Source organism: Podarcis tiliguerta (genome assembly GCF_965153285.1).
Source record: "Podarcis tiliguerta genome assembly, chromosome: 4".
In the NCBI taxonomy this organism is placed as follows: Eukaryota; Metazoa; Chordata; class Lepidosauria; order Squamata; family Lacertidae; genus Podarcis; species Podarcis tiliguerta.
Window position 1 is genome coordinate 81,151,416 of NC_139537.1, and position 25,105 is coordinate 81,176,520.

The 25,105-nt window shown below is 42.9% G+C and overlaps 1 protein-coding gene across 2 annotated transcripts in view; it reads right to left on the reverse strand.

Moving 5' to 3' along the window:
* The window catches only part of CLYBL (citramalyl-CoA lyase), a 186,767-nt gene extending 165,987 nt beyond the window's left edge, over positions 1-20,780 (reverse strand). Inside the window, exon 1 of one of the 2 annotated variants that reach the window (XM_083438048.1) lies at positions 20,658-20,780. In XM_083438048.1, the coding sequence (XP_083294174.1) occupies positions 20,658-20,722 (65 nt within the window). In that variant the 5' untranslated portion in view covers positions 20,723-20,780. The remainder of the gene's footprint in view (positions 1-20,657) is intronic. The other variant, XM_083438049.1, reaches the window with a different exon arrangement.
* Between the last annotated feature and the right edge of the window lie 4,325 nt (positions 20,781-25,105).

Sequence of the window (25,105 nt, forward strand, 5' to 3'; positions counted from 1 at the left end):
CAGGATCACAGATTTCAGTCTTACATATAGTATCTATATGTTATTATGCTGGATAAAATTTACATACTCTACAGCATGCAAAAGGAGATAAACTAGGCACATTAAGCAAGCAAGCTGCTCACCAGGAAAGGAGGATATGAAGCAAAAAGGAAAAACCATTTGTAGTGAGAGTAGGTTTGGTAGCATTTTCCCTCTCCCATATAGCTTTAAGCTTCAAAAATATCCTGCAGTATGGGTATCTTACAGTGCATCCTATGTAAGTCCCACAGTGAGCTCAATAAAGCTTACTTCCAAGGAAGTGGTTTCAAAACTGCAGCTTACTTAAACTATGGAACTCCCTGGAACCAACTTGGATGGCTTTAAAAGAGAACGAGGCCAATTCATGAAGGACACAAGGCAATGGCTACTAGTCATGATGGCTATGCTCTACCTCCATTTACAGAGGCAGTGCTATTTTTCTAGACAAAGAGGTGCCGAAACTCACCACGAACGCCTCCCTCATTCTCTTAGAATGGCGATGGCAACCATCTGAAAGGGGACAGACCAGAAAGGGGTTCAGGCTGAAAAAAATCCCTGATCAGAGACGTTGATAAACTATAGCTAGAATAAATAATACATTTAGGGGCATCTAGGTTTGCTCTACAGTGTAGCTACAGAAAAAAATGTAATGTCACAGCAAGTCCATTTTATGTGTTGTTTCGAAGCCTAAAGGATGTATAGGCAAGATGGGTATTGATAATCAAACACTACTGAATTTCCATTTTCTCCCAACCCCCCCAGGGGAAACAACCCTGTGTCTTCAAAATGTTCAGAAACAGATTACATCTCCAGGGCTGAGACTTCCTGCCATCATCTCTCTCGCCTTCATCTTGATGCAGAATTTCGAGGTAGATTTTAGAAATCCTAACAGAGATGAAATCCTCCAGACTGACTTCTTTGTGGAAATCAGCCCCTAGCAACAACCCTTGCGGTGCTGTTTTCTCAGTTCAGAAATGTTTCTCAAATATGTTTTTCTCAGAACTTTCAAGATGAAATATACTTAAAAGAGCTAGACAACTCGGGGAGCCCAGCGTTCTGTAAGCAAACTGTAGATTAAAAGGTGGCTTTTTACTTTTGCATCCCTCTTTGTTGAAAAGCAAAGGGGGGTGCTTTTAAAAACAGGGTGTCCTGCCTATGATGGTGCCTGTGCCAAATTCTAGACAGGGGACTATGATACAGTTGGGACAGGAGGTGCCATTTCAATTAAATATAAAAAATAAACTCAAATTGTACAGACAAGCTTTGTAGTGCATGCCCTCTACCTAACAGCACAACCCCCATTGAGTTTTAAATGGAGTGGGATTTTTGCAGACAAATGTGTAACCATTGTCCAGCTGTCTAATAAAGACTGAACTTGTTGTTTTGCTTGTTGCAGGCAGAAAGGGCTCCACTGTGAATACAAGCAGTGGATAACAGTCCACAGGATCGGGTCATTTCTCTTCAGACTCTTGGAAGATGAAATAATTTTTCTGCCATGGCATATTAGGTGTCATCTCTAATGCCATCAACTATATATGGAAGCCTGTTAACATCATTCTTCGGATAGTCTGTCCTGCCCTAAACTGTGATGGCTTCCTAGAACTTATCCTGATGCTAATTTAATAACCCTATATGAAAGATGAAGTAGATGCTAGCTATCCAAAAGGGTCCATAATGAAAGAACATCATCAACAGGAAAAGCTATGGTTTTCCCAGTAGTGATGTATGGAAGTGAGAGCTGGACCATAAAGAAGGCTGATCGCCGAAGAATAGATGCTTTTGAATTATGGTTCTGGAGGAGACTCTTGAGAGTCCCATGGACTGCAGGAAGATCAAACCTCTCCATTCTGAAGGAAATCAGCCCTGAGTGCTCACTGGAAGGACAGAACCTGAAGCTGAGGCTCCAATACTTTGCCCACCTCATAAGAGAAGACAAGACTCCCTGGAAAATGTGATGTTGGGAAAGATGGAGGGCACAAGGAGAAGAGGACAACAGAGGACAAGATGGTTGGGCAGTGTTCTCAAAGCTACCAGCATGAGTTTGACCAAACTGCGGGAGGCAGTGGAAGACAGGAGTGTCTGGCGTGCTCTGGTCCATGGGATCACGAAGAGTCGGACAAGACTAAACGACTAAACAACAACAAGGGTTTCCATATGTCCTCTTTTCCCAGGACACGTCTTCTTTTTCATGGGTATGCAAAATGAGAGCCATAGCAATCCATTGTTAAAAGTAGAAGTTGGGAATGTGTCTTCTTTTTTGCTCTTCAAAATGTGGCAACCCTAACAACAGATCAAAGACTTACCGTGAGCAAATCAATGTAATAATCAGCAACAAAACAAGAAAAATGAGGTTACAACATAGCACATAAACAAGATCAGGGAGAGCTGAGGGTTCACGAACTATAAGATGAATGAAAAATAGGGCAGGGTGGGGGAAGTGGAAACTCTATTTATATATTAGGACACTAGACTGTGTCCTAATGTATAAATATCTGAAGGGTCAAAGGCAGGGGGGGAAAGCTGCATCTTCAGCATTCAATGAAAACTGTGCAATAAAAGTGCCTGGTGGGGAAGGAATTCCCCAACTTAGGGGCTGCCACAGAGAATGCCGTCTCCTAGGTCACCCCACCCCACCCCTCTGAGTGCAGAAGAACTACTGAGAAGGCCTCCTGTGCTATCTTAAAACCCAAGAGCATCTGTAGCGAAGGAGGTGGTCTTTCAGATATTTGGGACCTGAGTCATACAGGGCTTAAAACACCAATGTGTTTAAACCTTAAATTGGGCTGAGAAATGAACCAGCAAAACTGTTTGAAAACAAGGGTGATGTGAGTTCTAAAAGGAAGATCAGCCAGTAATTTTGGCCCAATTAAAGTTTCCGAGTCATCTTCAAGAGAAGCCCCATGTAGAGAGCATTGCAGTAATCCAATCTGGAAGTTACCAGAGCACAAAGTATGGTGGCCAAGTCCTTGAGGAGGAAACTCTGCAGGGAGGGAAAGGGAAGGTGTGGTTCTGAGGGAAAACTGAAACAGGCATGTTACGTACTGAAGTTCTCACCCTGGGCCAGCAGGGGGATACTGGAGATAGTTTTCACTCAGGTCCACATATGCAAATAAGGAATTGAAAGTGACGTTCAGTGATTGGACAGTTACAGAAAGTTGTTACTGTTGCTTTGTAGTTGAGCTCTATATAAGCAGGTTGGCTGAACCCTTCAGCTCAGTTCTGTTCTGGCCTGTGAATAAACAAGAGCTGTTTGAAGAATCACTGTGTTGTCTGATATGTTCTCCCACAACTTAACAAGGCAGGAAGGAGATATTGTGATCCTGGGGCAGGAAAGTAAGGGAGGGGAACTTTGGCAGAGGGAAACTGCGTCAGGTAGAGAGGCTTGTCAAGTGGAGTGGTACCCCCTAGTGTAGCAAAAGAACTGGCACAGTTCTTGGGCTCTGAGGTTTCTCTTAAGGCATATGATGAAGTTTTCCAGCTGAAGCTAAGCATGTCAGACCTCTAAGTTGCTTGGACTTGAGACTGCCTTAGAAAACACATTAAAGCTGCTCTGAACTCTCAGGAGACAGAGGAAGAACCAGTATGATGTAACAGGATAGCGTCTGACTTACATACCAGGGAGACTAGGGTACAAACACTAGTCAGCCACTGCATGACCTCAGTTAGCTCAACCTGACAGTGCTGCTGGGCCACACACCTTCAGCCCCTTAGAATGTCAGAATTAAAACAAACTTATGAACAATGTGCAACACTGCAGGTGAATGGATGAACTCGCAGCACAACCCCATGAATGTTTATTGAATCCAACTGCAGCTTTAGTAAAAGGATGAGAATTGCAGGGGGTTGGACTTGATGACCCTTGGGTCCCTTCCAACTCTAAGATTCTATGGGGTTTTTTAGGTTCTCATGTGGCATAATTGTATAATGCTAGCTCACTTATCTCAAAAGAGGATACTTACTGAGAACAGGATTAGAATACAAGCAGATTCTTAAACGCTTGTAGGAAGCTTAAACGAAGAGACTAGAATTTGTTTTCTTCATAAGAATGAATGCATTGCAAATAAGCGCACAACATATAATTAGAAACACCATCTCAAAATGCTTTACAATATTTATGTCTTCTGCCCTATGAGACTAGTGAAGATAATAAGGGAACTCATGCTGGAAGCCAGTGCAGACATTGTTTTCTTAATATTTTCCATTTGTTTGTTTGTTGTTGAGTTTCAATTAACACTGAAGTGGGGAATCATGGAAGAGAACAGCCACGGCAGCCACTTCTGTGGGAAACCCCCCCAGAATTTTGTCATTTCCCCCCTAACCACAGAATTAAGTACCTGCTGAGGTTTTCTGTGACTCCCCAGTTCAGATATTACACTGCTCAAGTGCGTACACCACACACTTGAACAACACTCTATGCCGAACAAACACAGACAAGGGCTCTTAGGTAGAAGTAATAAAGAGATCTTTATTCAGGCAAATCTCAATACAGGCTTGGAAGCAGACACAGGAGTTCAGGAGTCAAGATTCAGAAGTTCTGGAAAGCAGGCAAGATGCTCAGTTGGTACAGCATGACTCTTAATCTCAGGTGGTGGTCCCTTCCCACTCTGCAATTCTACGAAGAGTTTCCACATCCACCAAGCTTTTAAAGACGAGGCAAGATTTGCTCACTATATGTGAATATTGGGATTACAAATGAGCACTACTTTGGGGCTCCCATCTGCAGAAGCTGGCCCAGTTCTAGGCAACAATGCTCCACTCTCCCTCTTCACGCTCTTGAGCAATGCCGCTGCCTCCTGAGTTGCCTCTCCCCTCAGGTGCCCACAGTCCTTCCCCACTGCCAGAGAGACCCTCTACTCTGCCCGGAGGTCAGAGCTCGAATCCCTGAGAGCCAGTGTGGTCTAGTGGTTAAGAGCAGTAGCCTCGTAATCTGGGGAACCGGGTTCGCGTCTCCGCTCCTCCACATGCAGCTGCTGGGTGACCTTGGGCCAGTCACACTTCTTTGAAGTCTCTCAGCCCCACTCACCTCACAGAGTGTTTGTTGTGGGGGTGGAAGGGAAAGGAGAATGTTAGCCGCTTTGAGACTCCCTAGGGTAGTGATAAAGCGGGATATCAAATCCAAACTCTTCTTCTTCTTCCCCCTTCTGAAGTGGCTGAAGTTAAGGCACAGATGGGAGAGCTCCTCTCCTCCAGCCCCAGTTCCCACCAATCTGCCTTGACCCCTTGGTTTCTTCTTCCTTCCTCTCCTATGCTGGGGCTGACAATCCAAGCCTGACCCAGACAGAGGCAAAGGACAGGTACAGAGAACCTGTGGCCCTACATATAATACAAGCTCACCATGCTGGCTGAGGGTGACAGTATTTGGAGTTCAGTAACATCTGGAGGGCAGCAGGTTCACTGCTCTACAGGTTTGGCAGCTGCAGGAACATCTGAACCGGCTGTGGCACAGTGACTTGCCCAAACTTCCCAGTGCATGCACGGGCAAGCAAGAGCTACAAACCCTGACTTACTGGACCAAATTGTACTTTTACATTGATTTTAACTGGGTACAGAGTGCATTCAACATTTTGGAACTGAGGACTCCACACGTCAAACTACAACTGTCAACTGAGGGAGCCACTTGGGCTCTGAATGGGATGGAGAAGCTGTGGCTCTTCAAGTCTTTGTTGGCTCCAACTCCCATCAGCCCAAGTGTCTGGCCAATGGTAAGAGATGATGGGAGTTGTAGTCTAGGAATAACAGCCATACTATGACCTGGGAGACCACGATTCAAATCCTCACTCATCCACAAAGCTCACTGGTTGACCTTTCAGCCTAAAACAGGCACCCTCAACCTTCAGCCCTCCAGATGTTTTGGACTACAATTCCCATCACCTCTGACCACTGATCCTGTTAGCTAGGGATCATGGGAGTTGTAGGCCAAAACATTTGGAGGGCCGCAGGTTGGGGGTGCCTGGCCTAAAACCACCTCACAAGGTTGTTGTGGGGATTAAATGATGAGGAGAATCATGTGTGCCACCTTGAGCACCTTTGAGAAAAAGATGAGATAGAAATGCAATCAAACCAATCAAAGATACAGAGAAGAAAAGAAAATAGTATCTTATATTAGACAGGGGGAAACAGAGTCAAGGGGAAGAGGCTCTCAATGCACTGTAAAGACTGTACAGTCGTTATATGTATTAAAATACAATAGTTGTCTCACACAGTAAATCCAACCTTCAGTAAAACTTTGCCATAGGACCCGCCAAAGCCAAGCAAATACTTATATTCAATTCATTAACAGGCAGAGTTATGTTGAATGGAGAAAGGCAGCTAGGGCAATATTGAAGTGTTGTGGGGAAGAGTTCAAGTTATAATCTAATTATATGTATTGGAAAGATACTTTGAAGCATGGGTTTTATTTCCTCAACCCACTTTTATGCTGCAAGCGTAGAGCAGGGGAATATGGAAGGCTCGCATCTTTGATGAAGAACCTTACGTTGACTTCAACCCAAGCAACCCAAGCCTCTTTCAAGAGAAGATTCTAGAAACATACAGCTATTCCAGAACTCCCAGTGAATAATCCATTCCATTTCCATATGCATGGAAATGGTGCATAAAACCCAGCAGACGGAGCAGAGTCTTATCACTGAGGAGAGAAATCTGCTTCCCAAAGTCTTAATGTTTTACCAAAAAAAGTGGAGAAATTGGTTGTGCTTTCAGGGTGGTTTTTTGTGTTGTTGTTTTGCCACTACTGTACTTTTGTCAAGTGAGGGCAAAAGGGATTTGAGCAAATACTGTTTGTGGGATACATTTTAGAAAACGGGTCGACGTGACTTTTTCCTTCTTTCTTTTTTCTTTAATATCCTGAGCAATAAAGATCTGACAAAACCTTAGAAAGGGGAGGGAGGGAGGGAGCGAAGGGGAAGTGCCCCATAACTTATCAATTCCAGGCCTTGGCTTCCCTAATTGACAACCTCAGGGCTACTTTCATCACTTGTCGACTTCAAACCCACACTCAATTTTTCCTTAAAGGTGACGGTACCTCAGTAGCTCAGTGGTGTTTCGGGACATATTGCAGCATATAGGAATATTTTCCTCTGACGCTCGCATATAGAGAGGGCAGAAGAGAAAGGCGGCCTAAGGGTGGGGTGAGGGGAGGGCTGAATCTTTCACATCTCTCAGCAGCTCGGAAGAGCATGGAAACAGTTCTTCAGCTGCAGTCAAGGTTTTTGGTCTCACCCCCAAATCATTTCAAACAATGAATAAAACTGAAGCTGTGTCATAACAAGATGGAAGTTCTGCATAGGTAGTTCCCTGGGCCCTGGAACTGGTAAATTTGCACGTTCTAGATTGGTTGCCCTGAAAGGAGCAGGTGGGTAGTCTGGGTTGGGGGGGGGCTGTCCTTAATCCACTTTTGCCTTTATCCCTGTTTGTCTTGACCGGCCTTAAACTTGGTCGAGACTTAAAAGTACGCATCACTTCTCTGACTGGAGGACACCAAAACATGCGATGACAGTGGCTCAACACAATGTCTAATGATTAATACCCATATCTTGGACACTGTGTGGAGGTTCTCCACACTAACACTTGGAATGCCATGGGGCTCATAAGTAGAAGAGATGGAGGATTTTTTTAATTCTTTTTTGCAGCCTCCGCAGAATGTGATCTTGGATTATGATAGTCATAGTCCAACGATATCTGGAGGGCACATATTGCCTATCTTTGTGGTAGGTCAGGACACAAAAACTGCACCTATGTCAGTTTATTCTCCAGAAAGTAATTATCTATTTTGATAATGTATATCCCACCCTTTACTCGAAGCTACAAACATGAATCTGACCAAACTGCGGGTGGCAGTGGAAGACAGGAGTGCCTGGCGTGCTCTGGTCCATGGGGTCACGAAGAGTCGGACACGACTGAACGACTAAACAACAACATCCCACCCTTCAATATAAATATATAAACATATGAATACAGCATGCAGTATTAATAGCACACACTCAAAATTAAAAGGTCTGAGAAAATAAGATCCTTGCCTGGTGCCAGAAAGATTTCACAGTGTGCATGAGTTCCTAGGACAAGCACTCCAAAACAAGGGCACCACAACCAAAAAGGCTCCGCCCTCATTCATTGCGCACCACATTTCAGCCAATTGGGGAAAGTCTAAAGAAGAATTAATGTATAGGAGAAAACGATCCTACTCCCAGCCTGTGCTTGCACGTGTACTTGCTTTTAGATTTTAAAGTTAAGAGGTTAATTAATAATACTACGAACAACAAGAGACTTCAGCATTAATGCTCGTAACAATGTACCATCGATTTATACTTAGCATTTATACTTCACTTACTTAAAAGGAAGTGAAGGCTAAATTTATACAGATAGCTTAAGACCATCAGCTCAGAGGGAAAGGACCCGACACTCACAGATGTTTTCGAGGGCTTGAGTAGGAAGAGAACAACCAAAGTGCTTTAAAAAGAGCTCACTTCTCAGGGGTATAGGCAGAGTTTATCACTTCATGCTATCTCAGTGTTTCCAGTAATTATTTCTGCTGCAAGGCATCCAATAACATGTTATTTCCACTGTATCTTAAAAATACAGGCAGAGAATGCTAAAGGAAGTTTTTGCATGTGCCCTTACCCAAAAGAATGCAATTTGTCCACCACAAAGTACGGGTTCGGAAACATTAAAAACCAGAGAGCTGCATCTAATTTGTACCTTCCAATTCCATGCTGTTTCCAAAATCTGCATATCATTTGGGTGAATGTTACAAATACCAAGTAACATGCTTCATGTATTCTGTTAAATTCTTAACTCTGGGGTTGTTAGCTCCAGATGTGAAGAGCCCTGGAGCCAAGCCATCCAAAATCAACATGTGCATTTTATGAAACAAGAGGACCGGAGAGCAATATTTCGGAATCCAGTTTAACTGATTGTACTTCGGGCTTACTGCACATTGCCATCATGTTGTCAAGCCTACTTCTACAGCCAGAGGAGATTAAAATGATGTACTTGTTTAATGTAAAAGCTGGGAGTCTCAAGAATATAAATTAATCCCCTGGGCCGTACAAAACAGCCTTGGGCAATACAGAGGCCGTATGTTACCTATTTCCGCACCTTAATTTTCCTCGGGTACTTTGACCACAATCATTCATTCAGTCCTTTTGCTGCGACAGTAGAATGCAAACTGCGCAGGTCACACCCTACCCCTAGGACTCACAGTGAACCCCAACATCCTCGACAAAGTTTTACACAGCATTTGGGAGCAAGCAGAACAATGTGACGTTGGAATTTAGCAGAAGATATGGCTCAAGTAATTTTACTCACACCAATAATTCCACGACTGCTCGTGGGTGTCAATAGTTCAAGAAAAACCACCCGCAGATGAACTACAGTCAGAGCGCTGGTTCCCAGGTTCAGAACCCTGTTGAGTCATGAATCTGTCATTTGTACTCAAGTCGCCATTTCTCAGCCTAACTTGCCTTCTTGGGATGACATATGAGAGAAACGTAACTCCCTTTGTATACTGGAAAAGTGCTTTAGGAAAAAAAGATATTCCTCTTCGCAATACTAAAAAACAAAACATTCAAGCCTGTAAACCAAGGCTACCCTCCTATATATACACTCCCTCAGGAGTAAAACTTATTAAGTTGGCCTTACTTCTGAGCAGATTAGTCTGGGATCGTCATGAACAGAGATGAAATATTGTATAAATGTAAGTGTTTAAATCCACTGCACAAACTGAAAGCTCAATATTGGGGGGCGCACAGCACTGGATTCTATTCATTTACTTTCTTCTCACAAAAATACAATATCATACCCCCGCAAAAAATAAAAGAACTATGGCATGATAGGCTATCCTGTCCACTTTCTGCAGGCAGATGTTTCCTAGCTTTCTTTTAAAAAACGTAAATCACATTTGCAGTGTTAGTAATCTAGGCCTGTAGCCTCCATTACAAACCGGGGACCTTCCAGGGTGTAGAATTTAAGTTTACAAGCCTGTTTTGCTTTCCTGCAGGCGCTTAGAGCTTGTAAATGGCACCTTTCAGTGTCCCGAAGAACGAAGGGCAGCTAGTCCCAAATTCTCGTGTTGCCTAATGGTCTCACATAAAACGAGGTCCACAGAATTTTTATGGCCATCTCAGGGCAAACTCACAGGTGAAGAACCACTAGGGAAAGGATGTCTTGAGCCTTGTCCCTCTGAGCTTTCCAGGTGCAGCAATTTCCCCCCCACCCGTTGCTTGAACGATTAATAGAACTCTCAATGTAAAGTCTGTAGCCCGAAAGTTACAGCACTGAGAAGTAAATCAGATGGAGAAATTCCTCTGGGAAGAAAAAGGAGGGGAGGGAGAATAGAGATCAATATGCGTTGACCTCCAAAGTGAATAAAACTACAGAACTTTTCCGCACAAAAATGAATAAACAAGGCTGAAACTCTATATCCACTTACCTGGAAGTAACCCTCCATGAACACAAGTGGACTTACTTCTGAATATATGTATAGGATTTGTCCCATGAGTCACTTTTTCTTTCTGAGTCCGCATGCACAAACCCCGACAAAATAAACGAACTCTCAATAACCACAGGAATTGCATGTTATTGTTGTTGTTAAACTAGTAAGCATGGAGCCATTGTGCACAGGAAGTGATATTCAGAGCTTTGATGAGGACCGAAATATAACCATTTGGGCTGCAATCTACAAACAACAACACAGTTCAATCTACAAGATTAATCTAAAAGACTTTTCTGGAGTAAGGACTTTGTGGACAGTAGTCTTTAAATGCTACAAATTACTTCCAAATTTAATGACTCGTGACTTGCCAAAAACAGCGCTAATGAGCTTTAGTTTTTTTAAAAAAAAAATAAAAATCCAAGTAGAGGCCAGCAAATGAAAGGAGAAACCAGTAAAATGTAAGTAAAATTGCTAATTTGATTCATGCACAGTTACAGCTTGGCTGTGGGTGTGCCAACACCGCTTGCATCTTCCCCAATCAGGAAATGGGATTAAATGTTTTAAAAATATTTTACTGCAGAGCTCGATTTTCTTTCAATTAGAGGGCAAAACAAAATCCCACTGATTCAAGGCACTTTAGTTAAATTAGTGCCTTTCACTGATCCTCTACATATTTAGGTACGAGACGTTGGAATTAACAGGAAATGTGTGTTCTCCAGTCAGTCTCATTAGCTGGTTGTGCCACACACATCTTCACACATATGTTTTCAATGCTTTCCCAAGGAACCAAAAATGCACCCAAGCTTAAAAGGCAGTAGTAGAATATTGGTGCCACCTTGCTTGCGGAAAACGCAAGACAATCCGTTCTCAGGACTTCACAAACTGCACAAACATTTCTACCTCGGATGCTGCAATTCTAGTAGTAGTAGTAATAATAATAATTTATTATTTCTACCCCACCCATCTGGCTGGGTTTCCCCAGCCACTCTGGGTGGCTTCCAACAAAACATTAAAAATACATTAAAACATCCATCATTAAAAACTTCCCTAAACAGGGCTGCCTTCAGATGTCTTCTAAAAGTCAGGTAGTTGTTTATTTCTTTGACATTCTAGAACTTTGACACTGGTTTGTATCACTGTCCTTGCACACCTACAAAATCTTTATTACTCACTTAATATTCAGAGAAAGTGCCAGTTGCACTTATGTATGTGTACTAAAAGTATGAACTCTTACTGCAACTTCCTGTAAGCATACTATGGACCCTATGACTGTCCAGCGGTTGTGGGTGTTATGAAAAATCATGTCTTTGTGGTAAATTGGGGGACATGCTATAATAAGGGAGTGGCTGTATTTTTAAGAGACCACTTCCTGATTGCGAGTTCTGCATACCCTCCAACACCTCTCCAATAAAAATAGGGATGTCCTAAGGAAAAGTAGGACATTCTGGAATCAAATCAGAAACTGGGCCAGCTTCTGTAAATCCAGCACAGTCCCTGGAAAATAGGGACACTTGGAGCATATGAGTTCTGGATATATTAGCTGTGTGGTGGCATGTGGTGAGAGGTGCTTGTGGCAAGTATTCTTTGATCTATTCGGGTATTTTTGGTTTGTATTTTGGTGGTCTCTAGCTAAAATGAGTCCCGAGAGCTACAGAGTTTGTTGTGTGAATCCTATGCACTATACACTTGATTACTGGTTCCTCAATGAGACCATGGACATGTGTACTTGTTGGAATTCGCATGTGCCTGCACACACATCCTGCAGCCCCTGGATTGGCAAATTGCCCTGGCAACCAGTGATCTATCTACTTCCGCTTTCTGCCTTCCAAAACTAGGCAAGCCAAGTGTCTTGTAAAGGTTCAGAAGCAGAGCATGCTGCAAATGTCCACCCCCGTTGTGAATCGCTGGCATCTGAGACTCACGAGGCATATTGGCTGTGTTCACACCTAATGATAAGCCAAGAAACACTACTTAAACCACACTCTACAGAAGCTATGTACTAGTGCATGTAGCCCAATTGTTCCCACTTTGCTCTTCCCTTTGGGGACACAGGTAAGAAAACCAGGAAAGGGGTAGCTTAGTATTGTGCCCAAACCCGGGATCACGGTTTGTTTCTCCTTAACAAACAAGGATTTGTAATGCATAATCAATTGCATATTGTTTGCAGATTGAAAACAACAACAGTATACACCTATCATATTCACTGGGTTGAATATGATGTTCTGGACATGAGATAAGTAAGTGAAATTTGGCAATTCCCACTCCCATTTCAGGCATCCCTACATGAGGGATGAGTGAAGGAAAAGCCAAGCTCTGAAGTGTTTTATTCTTCAGTTGCAATGTAGACCCCTACGAAGTTGTATCCAACACTGTGCATGAGTGGAACAGACCCCCACATATAACAAGATTTACTTCTCCTCTGCCCTGTAACCCTCTGCACAACCTCAAACTTCAGAGGGTTGGAAGACTCTCCAGGGCAGATATTGGGCACAGTGAAGGGAGGCTGTAGGGGATGAGCAGAGGAAACTGATGTTGCATTGCGCAAGTAGAAGTTCGCTCACAAAATGTTAGATTCCACCCTTTCTCTGCAATTCAATTAGCTTCTTTACCTGCACCATCTAGTAAAACATCACCGAAGTCGGCTGAGCTATTCAGATGAATAAAGTCAACTGTGGGAAACCACTTATAAAGTGATAAAGAACAACTCACACTATCACTTCTTCCTATGAACAAGGCATAGCTGCAAATACACACCTAGGCCTGATTCAATCATATCTTAGCTTAATAAACCAAGATCAGAATTAGCCTTCTGCCTGTCCAAACAATCCCTTATCTCCTCTCACAAGAGTGCAGTTAACTATAGTTTCCTCTTACACTCAAACAAGGAGACTATGGTTATCATGTACATATCAAGACAGGACCTTAAAGAAACTCTGAACCATAGTTTAAGATCTCAGTTAGTTCCTAACCTAGTAGTCATATGTTTTCCAATCTGGATGTAAATGCAAACTATGGTTAACCAAAGACTTACTAGCTTTTCACAGCACACCAAGAAGGAATAAAGATTATTTGTTAATTATCAGGTGATACACAACAGAACAAATAAAATAACTTGATCCCACATTTAAGACACAGCAATACGTGACTGATTTTGCTTCCTCTCTCTCAGTCATATAATATAGAAGACCTAGTGCAAAAACCTCATTTGGGAAGATCTTCCCTAAAGGATTTCTGCACTCCTGGAGGCTGAAGTACAGACTCACCCGTGTTTATAGAATCAAAGAAAGGAAACCAAATAGGAAACGTAATAAGCTGAGATGTGAACATCATAGGTGCAGCAGCATTCTATGAAAGTCAAGTGATTTAGGTCTACAGGTCTTCACTATGTGGAGTCAGCTGCTTTCCTCTTATAATACTGCACATTAAGGGTAGCAGCTCCAAACACCCTCTAGCAGCTCCAAACAGAAGATGGACTAAATGCTAGCTCGGATGTATCTGCCAGGAAAGATGTGCAAGCAGCCACTCCAGATGTTCTCTGGAAGCGATGAAAGAGGACATGCAAGTCACTTGAGCATCCTATTTGTAGCATTTCTGGGTAACAACTGAAGCAGCCTTAGGTGTGTGCTGATTTGCACTAATGTAACTGAAAAAATATATATCATTTTGTCACACACGACACCCTGGATCTACTCACGGCTGTACAGTGGTCACTACTCTCTAGTCTAGTCATGTTATTTGCTGCTATAACAACCCACAGGATCAGGTCCTAAAATTAGATGCCCAACATTGGGAATTAACGACATAAATGTCTCCTGGTTCCTAGCCAGGAACGACGACACTTGTACCTTCGGTGTAAATAGTCAAGTTTTATTCTGATAGTGTATAATCAGAAACAGATAGTGTATAAGCAGACATTAGTCCAGACGCCCTGAGGCACCAACAATGAGGCAAGGATCAAAGCAACTCTGGAGAGGAGCTTCAGGGTTCCCTAAACACAGTTCAGGGACAAAGACAGGGGCCAGGATCAGAAGCTGTGATCTGAGACTGTAGAGGAATGGGAAGATGCTCCAATAATTCAAAGCCTACCCACCATGCAATGAGGTGGGGCAAGTCACTCAGTGGATTTGTAACTGGCTGACTGACCGAACCCAAAGGGTGCTCATCAATGGTTCCTCTTCATCCTGGAGAAGAGTGACTAGTGGGGTGCCACAGGGTTCTGTCTTGGGCCCGGTCTCATTCAACATCTTATTCAACATCTTTATCAACGACTTGGATGATGGACTCAAGGGCATCCTGATCAAATTTGCAGATGACACCAAACTGGGAGGGGTGGCTAACACCCCAGAGGACAGGATCACACTTCAAAACGACCTTGACAGATTAGAGAACTGGGCAAAAACAAACAAGATGAATTTTAACAGGGAGAAATGTAAAGTATTGCACTTGGGCAAAAAAAATGAGAGGCACAAATACAAGATGGGTGACACCTGGCTTGAGAGCAGTACACGTGAAAAGGATCTAGGAGTCTTGGTTGACCACACACTTGACATGAGCCAACAGTGTGACGCGGCAGCTAAAAAAGCCAATGTAATTCTGGGCTGCATCAATAGGAGTATAGCATCTAGATAAAGGGAAGTAATAGTGCCACTGTATTCTGCTCTGGCCAGACCTCACCTGGAGTACTACCTGACATTCAGAAGACATCTGAAGGCAGCCCTGTTCAGGAAAGTTTTTAATATGTGACATTTTAGTGTATTTTTTATCTTTGTTGGAAGCCGCCCAGAGTGGCTGGGGAAACCCAGCCAGATGGGCGTGGTACAAATAAATTATTATTATTATTATTATTATTATTATTATTATTTCTTATTACTATTACTGTGTCCAGTTCTGGGCACCACAGTTCAAGAAGGACACTGACAAACTGGAACGTGTCCAGAGGAGGGCAACCAAAATGGTCAAAGGCCTGGAAACGATGCCTTATGAGGAACGGCTAAGGGAGCTGGGCATGTTTAGCCTGGAGAAGAGGAGGTTAAGGGGTGATATGATAGCCATGTTCAAATATATAAAAGGATGTCACATAGAGGAGGGAGAAAGGTTGTTTTCTGCTGCTCCAGAGAAGCGGACACGGAGCAATGGATACAAACTACAAGAAAGAAGATTCCACCTAAACATTAGGAAGAACTTCCTGACAGTAAGAGCTGTTCAGCAGTGGAATTTGCTGCCAAGGAGTGTGGTGGAGTCTCCTTCTTTGGAGGTCTTTAAGCAGAGGCTTGACAACCATATGTCAGGAGTGCTCTGATGGTGTTTCCTGCTTGGCAGGGGGTTGGACTCGATGGCCCTTGTGGTCTCTTCCAACTCTATAATTCTATGATTCTAAGTCCAACTGCTCACCTGTCCTACTGAGAACTCCTGGCCTGAAGCAGGGCACTCCTTTTGGGCTCGGGCCCTTTCCTCCTCCCTAGCAGAGGAGGGGCCTCCCTGGCACTGGAAGGGCCCATCTCCTCCTGAGCCAAGGAAGTGGGCGTGTGAGACTCCAGAGGGAAAGTCTCAAGAAGAAGGCCTAGGTTCAAGTCAGGGGCAGGTTCTCACCCATGACCTCCCCCTAGTTGTCCTCATCAGAGTCCTCAGGGAAGGCCATGACACAACCTTGTAAGTCATTCTTATGACATGCCCATCACATCAGGTACTACTTTTGGGGGGCTTTTTAAGGCTGACATTTTGAGGAGTAGAGAATATTTAAAAACACTTTTAGTACTATTAAATCCACACTGGACGAAAGCAATAATTGTGCTCTCGTGAAGCAAACCAAGTAGAGCTTCAACCTACAATAACAGCTTGTTAGTGTCCTTAGTTTCAAGGCTTTGGAATGGCATCTGTCTTGAATTATATCCAGCTGGGATCATGTTTCAATGACCAATATGGACAGATTACTGGAACTTTAAAACCTTGCCCTCTTTGTAATTGATGTTTAAACTGTTTGAAGTTTCTCATTAAGTCCATTTTACAAATTAGGTGCAGATGTATAAAGCTAAATGTACAGTACTAGGGGAAATTAGGTCACCTGAAAGCTCAATATAAAATGTCTCTGTTAACTGTTTAACTACAATGAGTACATTAAATTTTAGAAAATCGACTCGGCGTGTCCCAAATTCTTCAGAGTTTCATCACTTCCTTTTCATTGCGGAAGAGACTTCACAATGGCCAGCCACTGTGTAATGTCATTACAATAAAAAATATGAAAGGAAAGGCATTTAGTTGTATAATCACCAGCTGAGATGTTCTTTCATTGCAGTATAGTTATACTATAGAAACAGGAAGAAAAGAAGACCTCAATACCATGATAACAAGTAATTCAAATTTACACCTGAGTTCAAGTAGATATAGTCTTGTCATTATATATTTTTTAAGTTCCCCTAGGTTCTATTATACTGTGCCGACTCTGTCTGGGAATAGAATATCAGTACCTAGCATTCATTGGATTCTTCTATTTGAGTCATTGCAGGAAGGGCCAAAACCACTGGTATTACTTTCAACGGAACAGTTTTCAGTGATTTAGATGTTAGGGAAGCTTCCTAGCTATTCAGGGGAAATGCTAAATATATTTTCCTGAAGTTTGAGCACATCCGTTCTACAAAGTTTATCTGTTTTATGCCAGTTTAGTTATGTCTTCACCACCACAACCAAAAGAAATACCATGGGAACTTTGGTGAGGGATGCCGGAAATTCTGTTACAAATCCTGATCTCTAGCTTTCCACCCTTGAACTACACATCTAAGGGTTCCTAGAGAGTAAGGGCTATTAAATCCGTTTTTAAGTCTGTGGCACAGGTTTGTAGCAAGCAAAGACTGCCTTGACTGATAATACTTTAGACCCAGTAAATCTTTTCCAGCCCAGCAACCTTAAGCTGCAGTTCTATAGCTTGAGTATCAGCTACACCTAACAACATTACAAGCTGCATATGGGAACTGCACTTATCTGAGACTAGCAGAATCAGAGCACATGGCACAGCCCCAAAGAACAACTGATGCTCCTAAGCCACTCCCCCAATTTCCAATTATATTTCATTCTTTAATAATACTTTATTAAGTATTTTATCCACCACCAGTGCAGTGACACACACGCCCTTCCTGTTTAGTCCCACATCACAAAACAGCTTGCAAAAACTGTCAGATTTAACACATTTCAATAGCCAGTCCTGATTCTCAAGAACATCAATGACATAAATCACTGAGAAACAAACTTGTTCAAAACCTGAAAAATGAGCTGCTGCTTTCAAATGAACATTTTCCCAACAAGGTTGTAAACAACGAACTCAACACAATTTCATTTTCATCTCTTTCTGCTGCATAGTAATAAGATGAATTTAAGATTAATTTAAAATGAAACAGCACAACAAAGACATCCAAGGGATTTTACAAAGGCATGGGGAGGACCAGTCTTTGGAGCCAAAATCCTCAAAACGGACCAAAAGCAAAAGAGAGAGAGAGAGAGCTTTCACTCTTACAGAATAACTTTTGACAACTGTATAAAGCAACGTTTCAATTGTTAAAGAAACAAAATAGTAATAATTCCAGGTAAAAAAAGAGATACCTCATCTTCACAGAGATTTTTTTAAAAAATTTATTTTCCTGTCAATGGAAATCTTGTATCTGTTCAAGATTTGTGTCTGCTAAAATGTTGCAAGACAGGGAGAAACTTTTCTGATTAACAAAGAAAACGTGTTTGGCTATATTTCAGCTTTTGTTGCATTAGCACCCTCCAGTGTCCAATTTATGAAAACACAACACCGGTAACAGCTTAAAAGGGCTCTAATTGTGACTTCCTAGTCAAACAGAAGAAGGTAACCGACTATGGAGGTTGAAAGGTTTACGCTGACTTATCAATTCATTGGCACATGCCACCACTAGGGACAATGATAAGAAGAGGCCACCCAGTTAAAGCCAAGTTCTGTTCTTCTGCCCACAATGCTACCACATTATACAACGAAAAGGTTGAGAATGTTAACAAACTGTCCTAATTCCAGCTGTCAAGTTCAACCCACCGTACAATGTGGACAGAATTTCTGCTAAAAGCATCTTTGAAAAGGGCTTTGGGTGTTCAGGTAACCAAACTATGATGCTCAATGTAATTGTAAGGATGCTATGAATCTGTCTTAACTTCTGCAATGCAAATCTAAGCATTCTTAGATGGACACATTCTTAGAAGGACACATTTTACTCATGTAAAAACACGCTGATGCCCGGACCATCCACGGGCCAGATTGAGAAGGCCATTGGGCCACATCCGGCCCACGGCCCTTAGGTCGCCTACCCCTGTGCTGGACATCCCAGGATCCTCTCTCACTGAGCGCTGCAAGGCTTACTCCTGAGTAAACATGCACGAGGGAGTGGGGGACCCTTCCTGGCTGCTGCCATTCCGCCAACACAGGGAGGGGTGTGTGTGCTGCCCTACGCACTGACTCCTCAGAGAAAGGGCTGGTTTAGGTTTACTGAAAGGAAGGGGTGGGTTGGATCCAGGGGAAAGGGCTTCTACAGGTTTCATCCAGTCTTAAGGTGGTGCTTGAAGGCTGTCAACTCTGCAGTTGAGTTTACCCAATTTCTGTTTCGAACTATGGGCGAAACCGCTGTGGTTGACTCATTTCAAAAACAGCAAGAGTCTGGGGTATTTTAAAGACTTAACACATTTATTATGACATGAGCTTTTGTGAACAACAATCCGTGCATCATGCTCCGATTATGTAGGACCTTGTCCTCAATGTTATTTTCTTATGTTTTTACAAGTATACAAAGTATTTTTTTTATTAATTTATTTATGATGAACTTTTCAGGTTTTATGGAAGTAACTATCATTTGTTATTATTTTTATCATAAGCTCAGCCAAATATAATACGTTTAAGTTGAAGAATGACAATGGGACCTAATGGTCCTGAAAGAAAGTGCCACCTCAGAAAAGAACCAAACTATCAAGCAAGCCAAAATACCTGATAACTAATTAAAACAGAATTAACATTGTCTGTCTGAAGAAACCTAAGTGTGTTATTTGCTACCTTGGTTTTAAAAATAAATTTTGATACTTATTTAAAGTGAACCTGTTTGAGACTCCGACTTATTGGTTATCCCCTCATAAAGGTCCCCCACAGATTCTCTGGGATAGTTAGTATTTGTTTTCAACCTTTGGGTTTTATTGGACATCCTTTTATCAGAGTAAGATGTGCTTGTTTTTAATGTTTGGTGTTGTTCAGGGTTGTTCAGGGAGGTGCGGGCAACATAACTGAGAGCGGGCACGTTGGCGTGAGAGTGAAACAGTGACATCGAGGCCACCATCAACACCCCCCCAAAAAACGTGCCCATACTGTATATCAAGATCCTAACCAGAGGCATTCTGCATGTCCCCACACCTTCTGAGGCCAAGGGTGACTTGTGATAGCCTTCGGAACTCACTTCCTAAGGAAGCTGGCCTTTTCAACGCTCACTAAAGACCTTGGTCCTGGACTTTTAATTTGACAGGTGAGTTTCTGGACGTTATATTTACCTTTACCTGTTACCATCTCAACATTTCGTAAACTGCTTTCGGAGGTTACATACTCAAAAGAGTGGCGTAAAAGTGCTCAAAACATACATACTAAATTAAATCCTGTTAATTTAGCGTTTTGGGATAAAACCCACTTAAGTGGCTATGAAATAATCCTAACCTTGAAGAAGACTGTAATGTTTTGAACTCAGGTGAATTTACTTAGTAAGATCAGGCTGCTGTTATTCCTTGCAGGGGTTGACGGTCCTTCTTTTAAAGCAGGGATGAGGGGGCTGTGGCGCTTGCAGATGTTACTCGACTCCAAGCTCCCACCACCCCTGGCTGGGACTCACGGCGCCCCTTTCCCCTTCAGTGCCCTTAATGAAGGTTGAAGAGTGGGCTGTGGGGTTTTTATTTTGTCTGTTTCCCTCTCTAAGAGACGGCCCAACTTTCGAACGCTTACCAGACCACGTAGCTATTCGGAACATGGCAGCACAAGAGACGCGTGTGTGCACGTGTGAATGTGTTTTACTGCAAGGGTGGCAGTAAAAAGCGGGGAGGAGAGCAACCGCTCTGCAAACTTCTTCCCAACCCCGCTAATTTCCCCCCCCCCATCTTCAGGGAAGGGGGGGAGCAATGTCTACCCCCCAAACACACACGCACGCGCGCGTTCCCGCCTCCCTACGTCGCCGTCACTTACATTCCCCGCCTGCTCAGGCTCTGACCAGCCGCCAGGAGACGCCACAGCCCGAACGCCGCCGCCATCGTCGCCGCACTTCGCCTCTTCCGGGCTCCGCCCACGTCCGGCTCCCATTGGCGGAGGACTTGAGCGGAGGGAAGCCACTTCTCTGTCGCCTCGCGTTTGGATAAGTTACCCGCGTTCTAAAGGGGTGGGGCCTGGAGCGCTGGGTCGTCGGAAAGCGCTACTCACGTGTTGCACGCGCGTGAGGGCCCGTCCCGGCATTCTAAAGGGGCGGGGCCTGGGGCGCCTAGTCGTCAGAAAGGTCTTCGGGGGCACGAAAGGTGTAGCTCAGTTCGGAGGTCCGCTATGCCCCGAGTGGAGGGAGGTCTTGCGAGAACAGCTCCTCCTCGCTTATTGAAATTTGAAAGTGCCTTCAGCATGTAGCAGTTGGTAAAAAGAGGCAATGCATATCATTTGGGCTTCTGAAAACAAATGACTGCGTTCAGGTGGGGAGCAAATTGAAATACAGCACAGGTGTATTTGAGGCCATCTACTGAAGCATCTAGTGACGTATGGAAGTGAGAGCTGGACCATAAAGAAGGCTGATCAACGAAGAATTGATGCTTTTGAATTATGGTGCTGGAGGAGACTCTTGAGAGTCCCATGGAGTGCAAGAAGATCAAACTTATCCATTCTGAAGGAAATCAGCCCTGAGTGCTCACTGGAAGGACAGATCCTGAAGCTGAGGCTCCAATACTTTGGCCACCTCATGAGAAGAGAAGGCTCCCTGGAAAAGACCCTGATGTTGGGAAAGATGGAGGTACAAGGAGAAGGGGACGACAGAGAACGAGATGGTTGGACAGTGTTCTTGAAGCTACCAGCATGAATTTGACCAAACTGCGGGAGGCAGTGGAAGACGAGTGCCTGGCGTGCTCTGGTCCATCAGTACAGATGCGGCAAACCACCAACTTCGAAAAGTTCAATATCAAGCTTCCACACTACTACTGACTGCAGATGTGTAATGGATTTTTAAAAACCTATTTCATGGATTTTTTCGCTGTATGAGGAAATCCATTTTAAATTTGGGGGGTGGGTGGAGTGTAGGCTGCCATTTTTAATGATACCTGCATAAAAACCTGTGCACGTGAGCAGCAATAAACCTCCATCTGGAAACACCCCTAGAATCATTGTAAAGTCTTGCATTCCTAACGTAACATCAAGTTTAAGTTGTTTTTGAGCATGTATAATACAAATAATTTAAGGTACATACTTTTATGTGTCCAAAGGATATTGATTCATAAAATTAACTTCCACTTAGCCCAATGGGACTTATTTTATTAATATTGTTAGCCACCTTTCAATCTGCAGTATTTTCTCAATGTGGCATACAATGCATAGTGAATTAAAAATCAGTTTAAAATATCTAGAACACTGAAATTCAACAATAAAATAACAGTTCTATTTCTGTCAGCCTCTCCACAAAAAGGCCACCTAATCTACCCCCTCAGTTAAAAGAAATCTGAAAGAAAAAACCCTTTTAGATCCATCCAAACAAACAATAAGGGAGCTGATCATAAGTGAATAGTGGATTGGATCCTTCATGATTTATACCATTTTAAGCTAAAAGGACTGGTTTACGTGTTTGTAAGAACAATCAGGGATTCAGGCAAGAAAATAATAATCTATTTCCCCGTTATTCAAATGGGATTATCAGGAAGCAAGCAGAGGACTTGTATATACAGTCATACCTCATGTTAAGTTTGCTTCAGGTTGCGCGTTTTCAGGTTATGTCCCGCGGCGACCCGGAAGTACCGGAAAGGGTTACTTCCGTGTTTTGCCCCTCGCGCATGCACAGATGCACAAAATGATGTTACGTGCATGCGCAGAAGCGGAAAATCTTGACCTGCCCGTGTGCAGACGCGGGTTGTGTTCTTTTCAGGTTGCGAACAGGCCTCCGCAATGGATCCCGTTGACAACCAGAGGTACCACTGTATTCATGTTTTTAGAAATGTATACAATATTGCAAAATTGCAAATAGATGTAGTTAGTCTTGCATAAACAAAGAAGAGTGCAGGGCACTGAGAAAAAACATTAATAGGGAATTTATTAATGACCCTCGAAGGTAAAGATTAAAACAAATCATAACATTGGGCTTTGAATATAATAAGAAATGACCTCCTGTTCTGCCTCAGGTTGGCTTAAGACAGCTTCATATTAACATTTCTTTGATGTTTATTAATTCTGAATCATGAAAGAGAAATGAGCATCTTGGCAGTCAAAGAATGACGTACACCTGACTATCTGTAAGTGGATATTTTCTTTGGCGGGTTTTTTGTGGGTTTTTTTTTTTCAAAATCAGGAAACAGAAAGCTGCCAAGGTCAATCTTGAAAATATTTTTGACATTTTGAGTTGAAAAGTCACTTTGGAAACAGCTCCGATACAGATCCTTCAAAGCAGAAACATTTTCCTGTTCCTGTCAGCTTTACCTTGTGCATTGGTAGTACATTGAAGCACCAGTAATATTACCTCAAAACCTAGAAAGCATTAAAAACAATGGAATGGCAAAGCAAGGTGCTTCTGCGCTCACCTCCTTTTTCAACAGTGAATTAGCTGTGTTACAAACATAAAGTCGTATTAGCAGCCTGGCGCTTCTTGTTCCGTCAGAACAGATTGATACACAGAAATCAGGAAGCGAAGCTTTTCACACCATGGAGATATTCACCACCTATTGATATCTGCACAAGAAAGGCAGAACAGCCTTTGTAAAACGTTTGCATGGGATACATAGTTGCAGCCTGATCCTTAGCATGTTTACTGTGAAAGAAGTTGCACTTTGTTCAAGGCGGCTTTGTCGCAAGTAAGCATGCGTAGGATTGTGGCAATCAAGCCTAGTACTCTGGCTGAAGTAGTTTGCCGATGGAAACATCAGCATGTAGCTTGAAAGTATTCCTCAACTCCGCACAATTCCTGGAATCCCAGGTGGCATCGGTGGCAAAGGAGGGCCTATTTTCAGCTTACCTGAGCTCTAGTAACCTCATGTTTAGATTACTGTAATGCCCTCTGCAAGGGGCTACCTGTGAAGATCATTTGAGAGCAGAATGTGGCCACCAGGGTTGTAAGCAGTGCTTCTCTTTGGGACTATGTTGATGTAATATAGGAATATAAGCAGTTGCCTTCTACTGAGTCAGACTATTCACCCATCTAGCTCACTACAACGAATGGCAGAGGCTCTGCAGAGCTTTAGACATGGGTCTCTCTTGGTCCTACCTGAAGATGCCAGAAATTAAACCTCAGGCTTTCTGCATGCAAAGCCAGATCCTCTACCTGAGCTAAAGCACTTCCCCAAGAATGGTTCTGTTTGGACGGCTACTTACAAAGCCCAGAACAACTTGGGTCCCAAATATTTGTAGGGCTGCCTCCCCCATTATTAATGTACTTATTTGGGGGATTTATAGCATCCCCTTCTTCAAAATGGCCACCAGGTGGGTCACAATTTTGTAACTGTCCATTCTCTCTGTCAGAAAATGGAATACTTGGGCTGCATGCACAATATACAGTTAAAGTACACCCCCCCCCTTAAGAATCCTGGGGCAATTTACCCCTCACAGAGCTACAACTTCCAGCACCCTTAAACTACAGCTGGGTGGGCTATTTTTAATTTTCTCTCACCCATTCCCAGACTGTTCTTGGTCTTTTTGGGGGGGCAGTTAAAATTCCATTGCACCTCACCTATTTCTATGCTTAACTCAGCTTCCCATACATATTTCAGACTTTCTGTATTATCTGTGTCTAATAAGATTTTAGGTATCACGGAAACCTGCCCTTTGTTGAGTCTGACTCTTCCGTTATTCGTTATTCAAATGGTCTCAGTTTCCTGTACTATTTTATTATTTGGTATAAAAGCACACATGTAGTGTGGCATTGTAGGAAGAAGATACGGATTCTGTGCGGGTTTTTTTCAAAATTGTTGTGTTATCATATTGAAATGTAAGTCACGTCATTTAATCTAAACAAATCCCAAAACCTCTCAATCCTTGTATTTTTATTTACTATGAAATTATGGAAGGAATAGAAAAACAGCCGATGCTAATTTTGTTCTCTTTTCTTTGTATATTAAGCTTCCATTTACCACCTCCAGCTTTTCCGTAGTATCTTTTTATTTTCCCTGGCCTGTGTGTTAAGTTTTTCCTGTTCCCCCCCCTCTGCTTTTTGCTGCTCTCTGGGGAACACCATTTTGTTTAGGTCTCATCATTGTGCCCAAGCCCATTTAACTTTTAACCTTTGGGTTTAAAACTACTTTTAAAATCACCCTCTGCTACCTTGATGAAGACTAGGCACCATCCCCTTCCTCTTGACTGCTAAGCATGGGCTCCCACATATCTCATAATGGCAGGAAGGTTTAAAAGCAGCAGGTTGCAGAGCTCCAAAATCAGGGAGCATCTCCCTGCCTTTCCTACTGCATTGC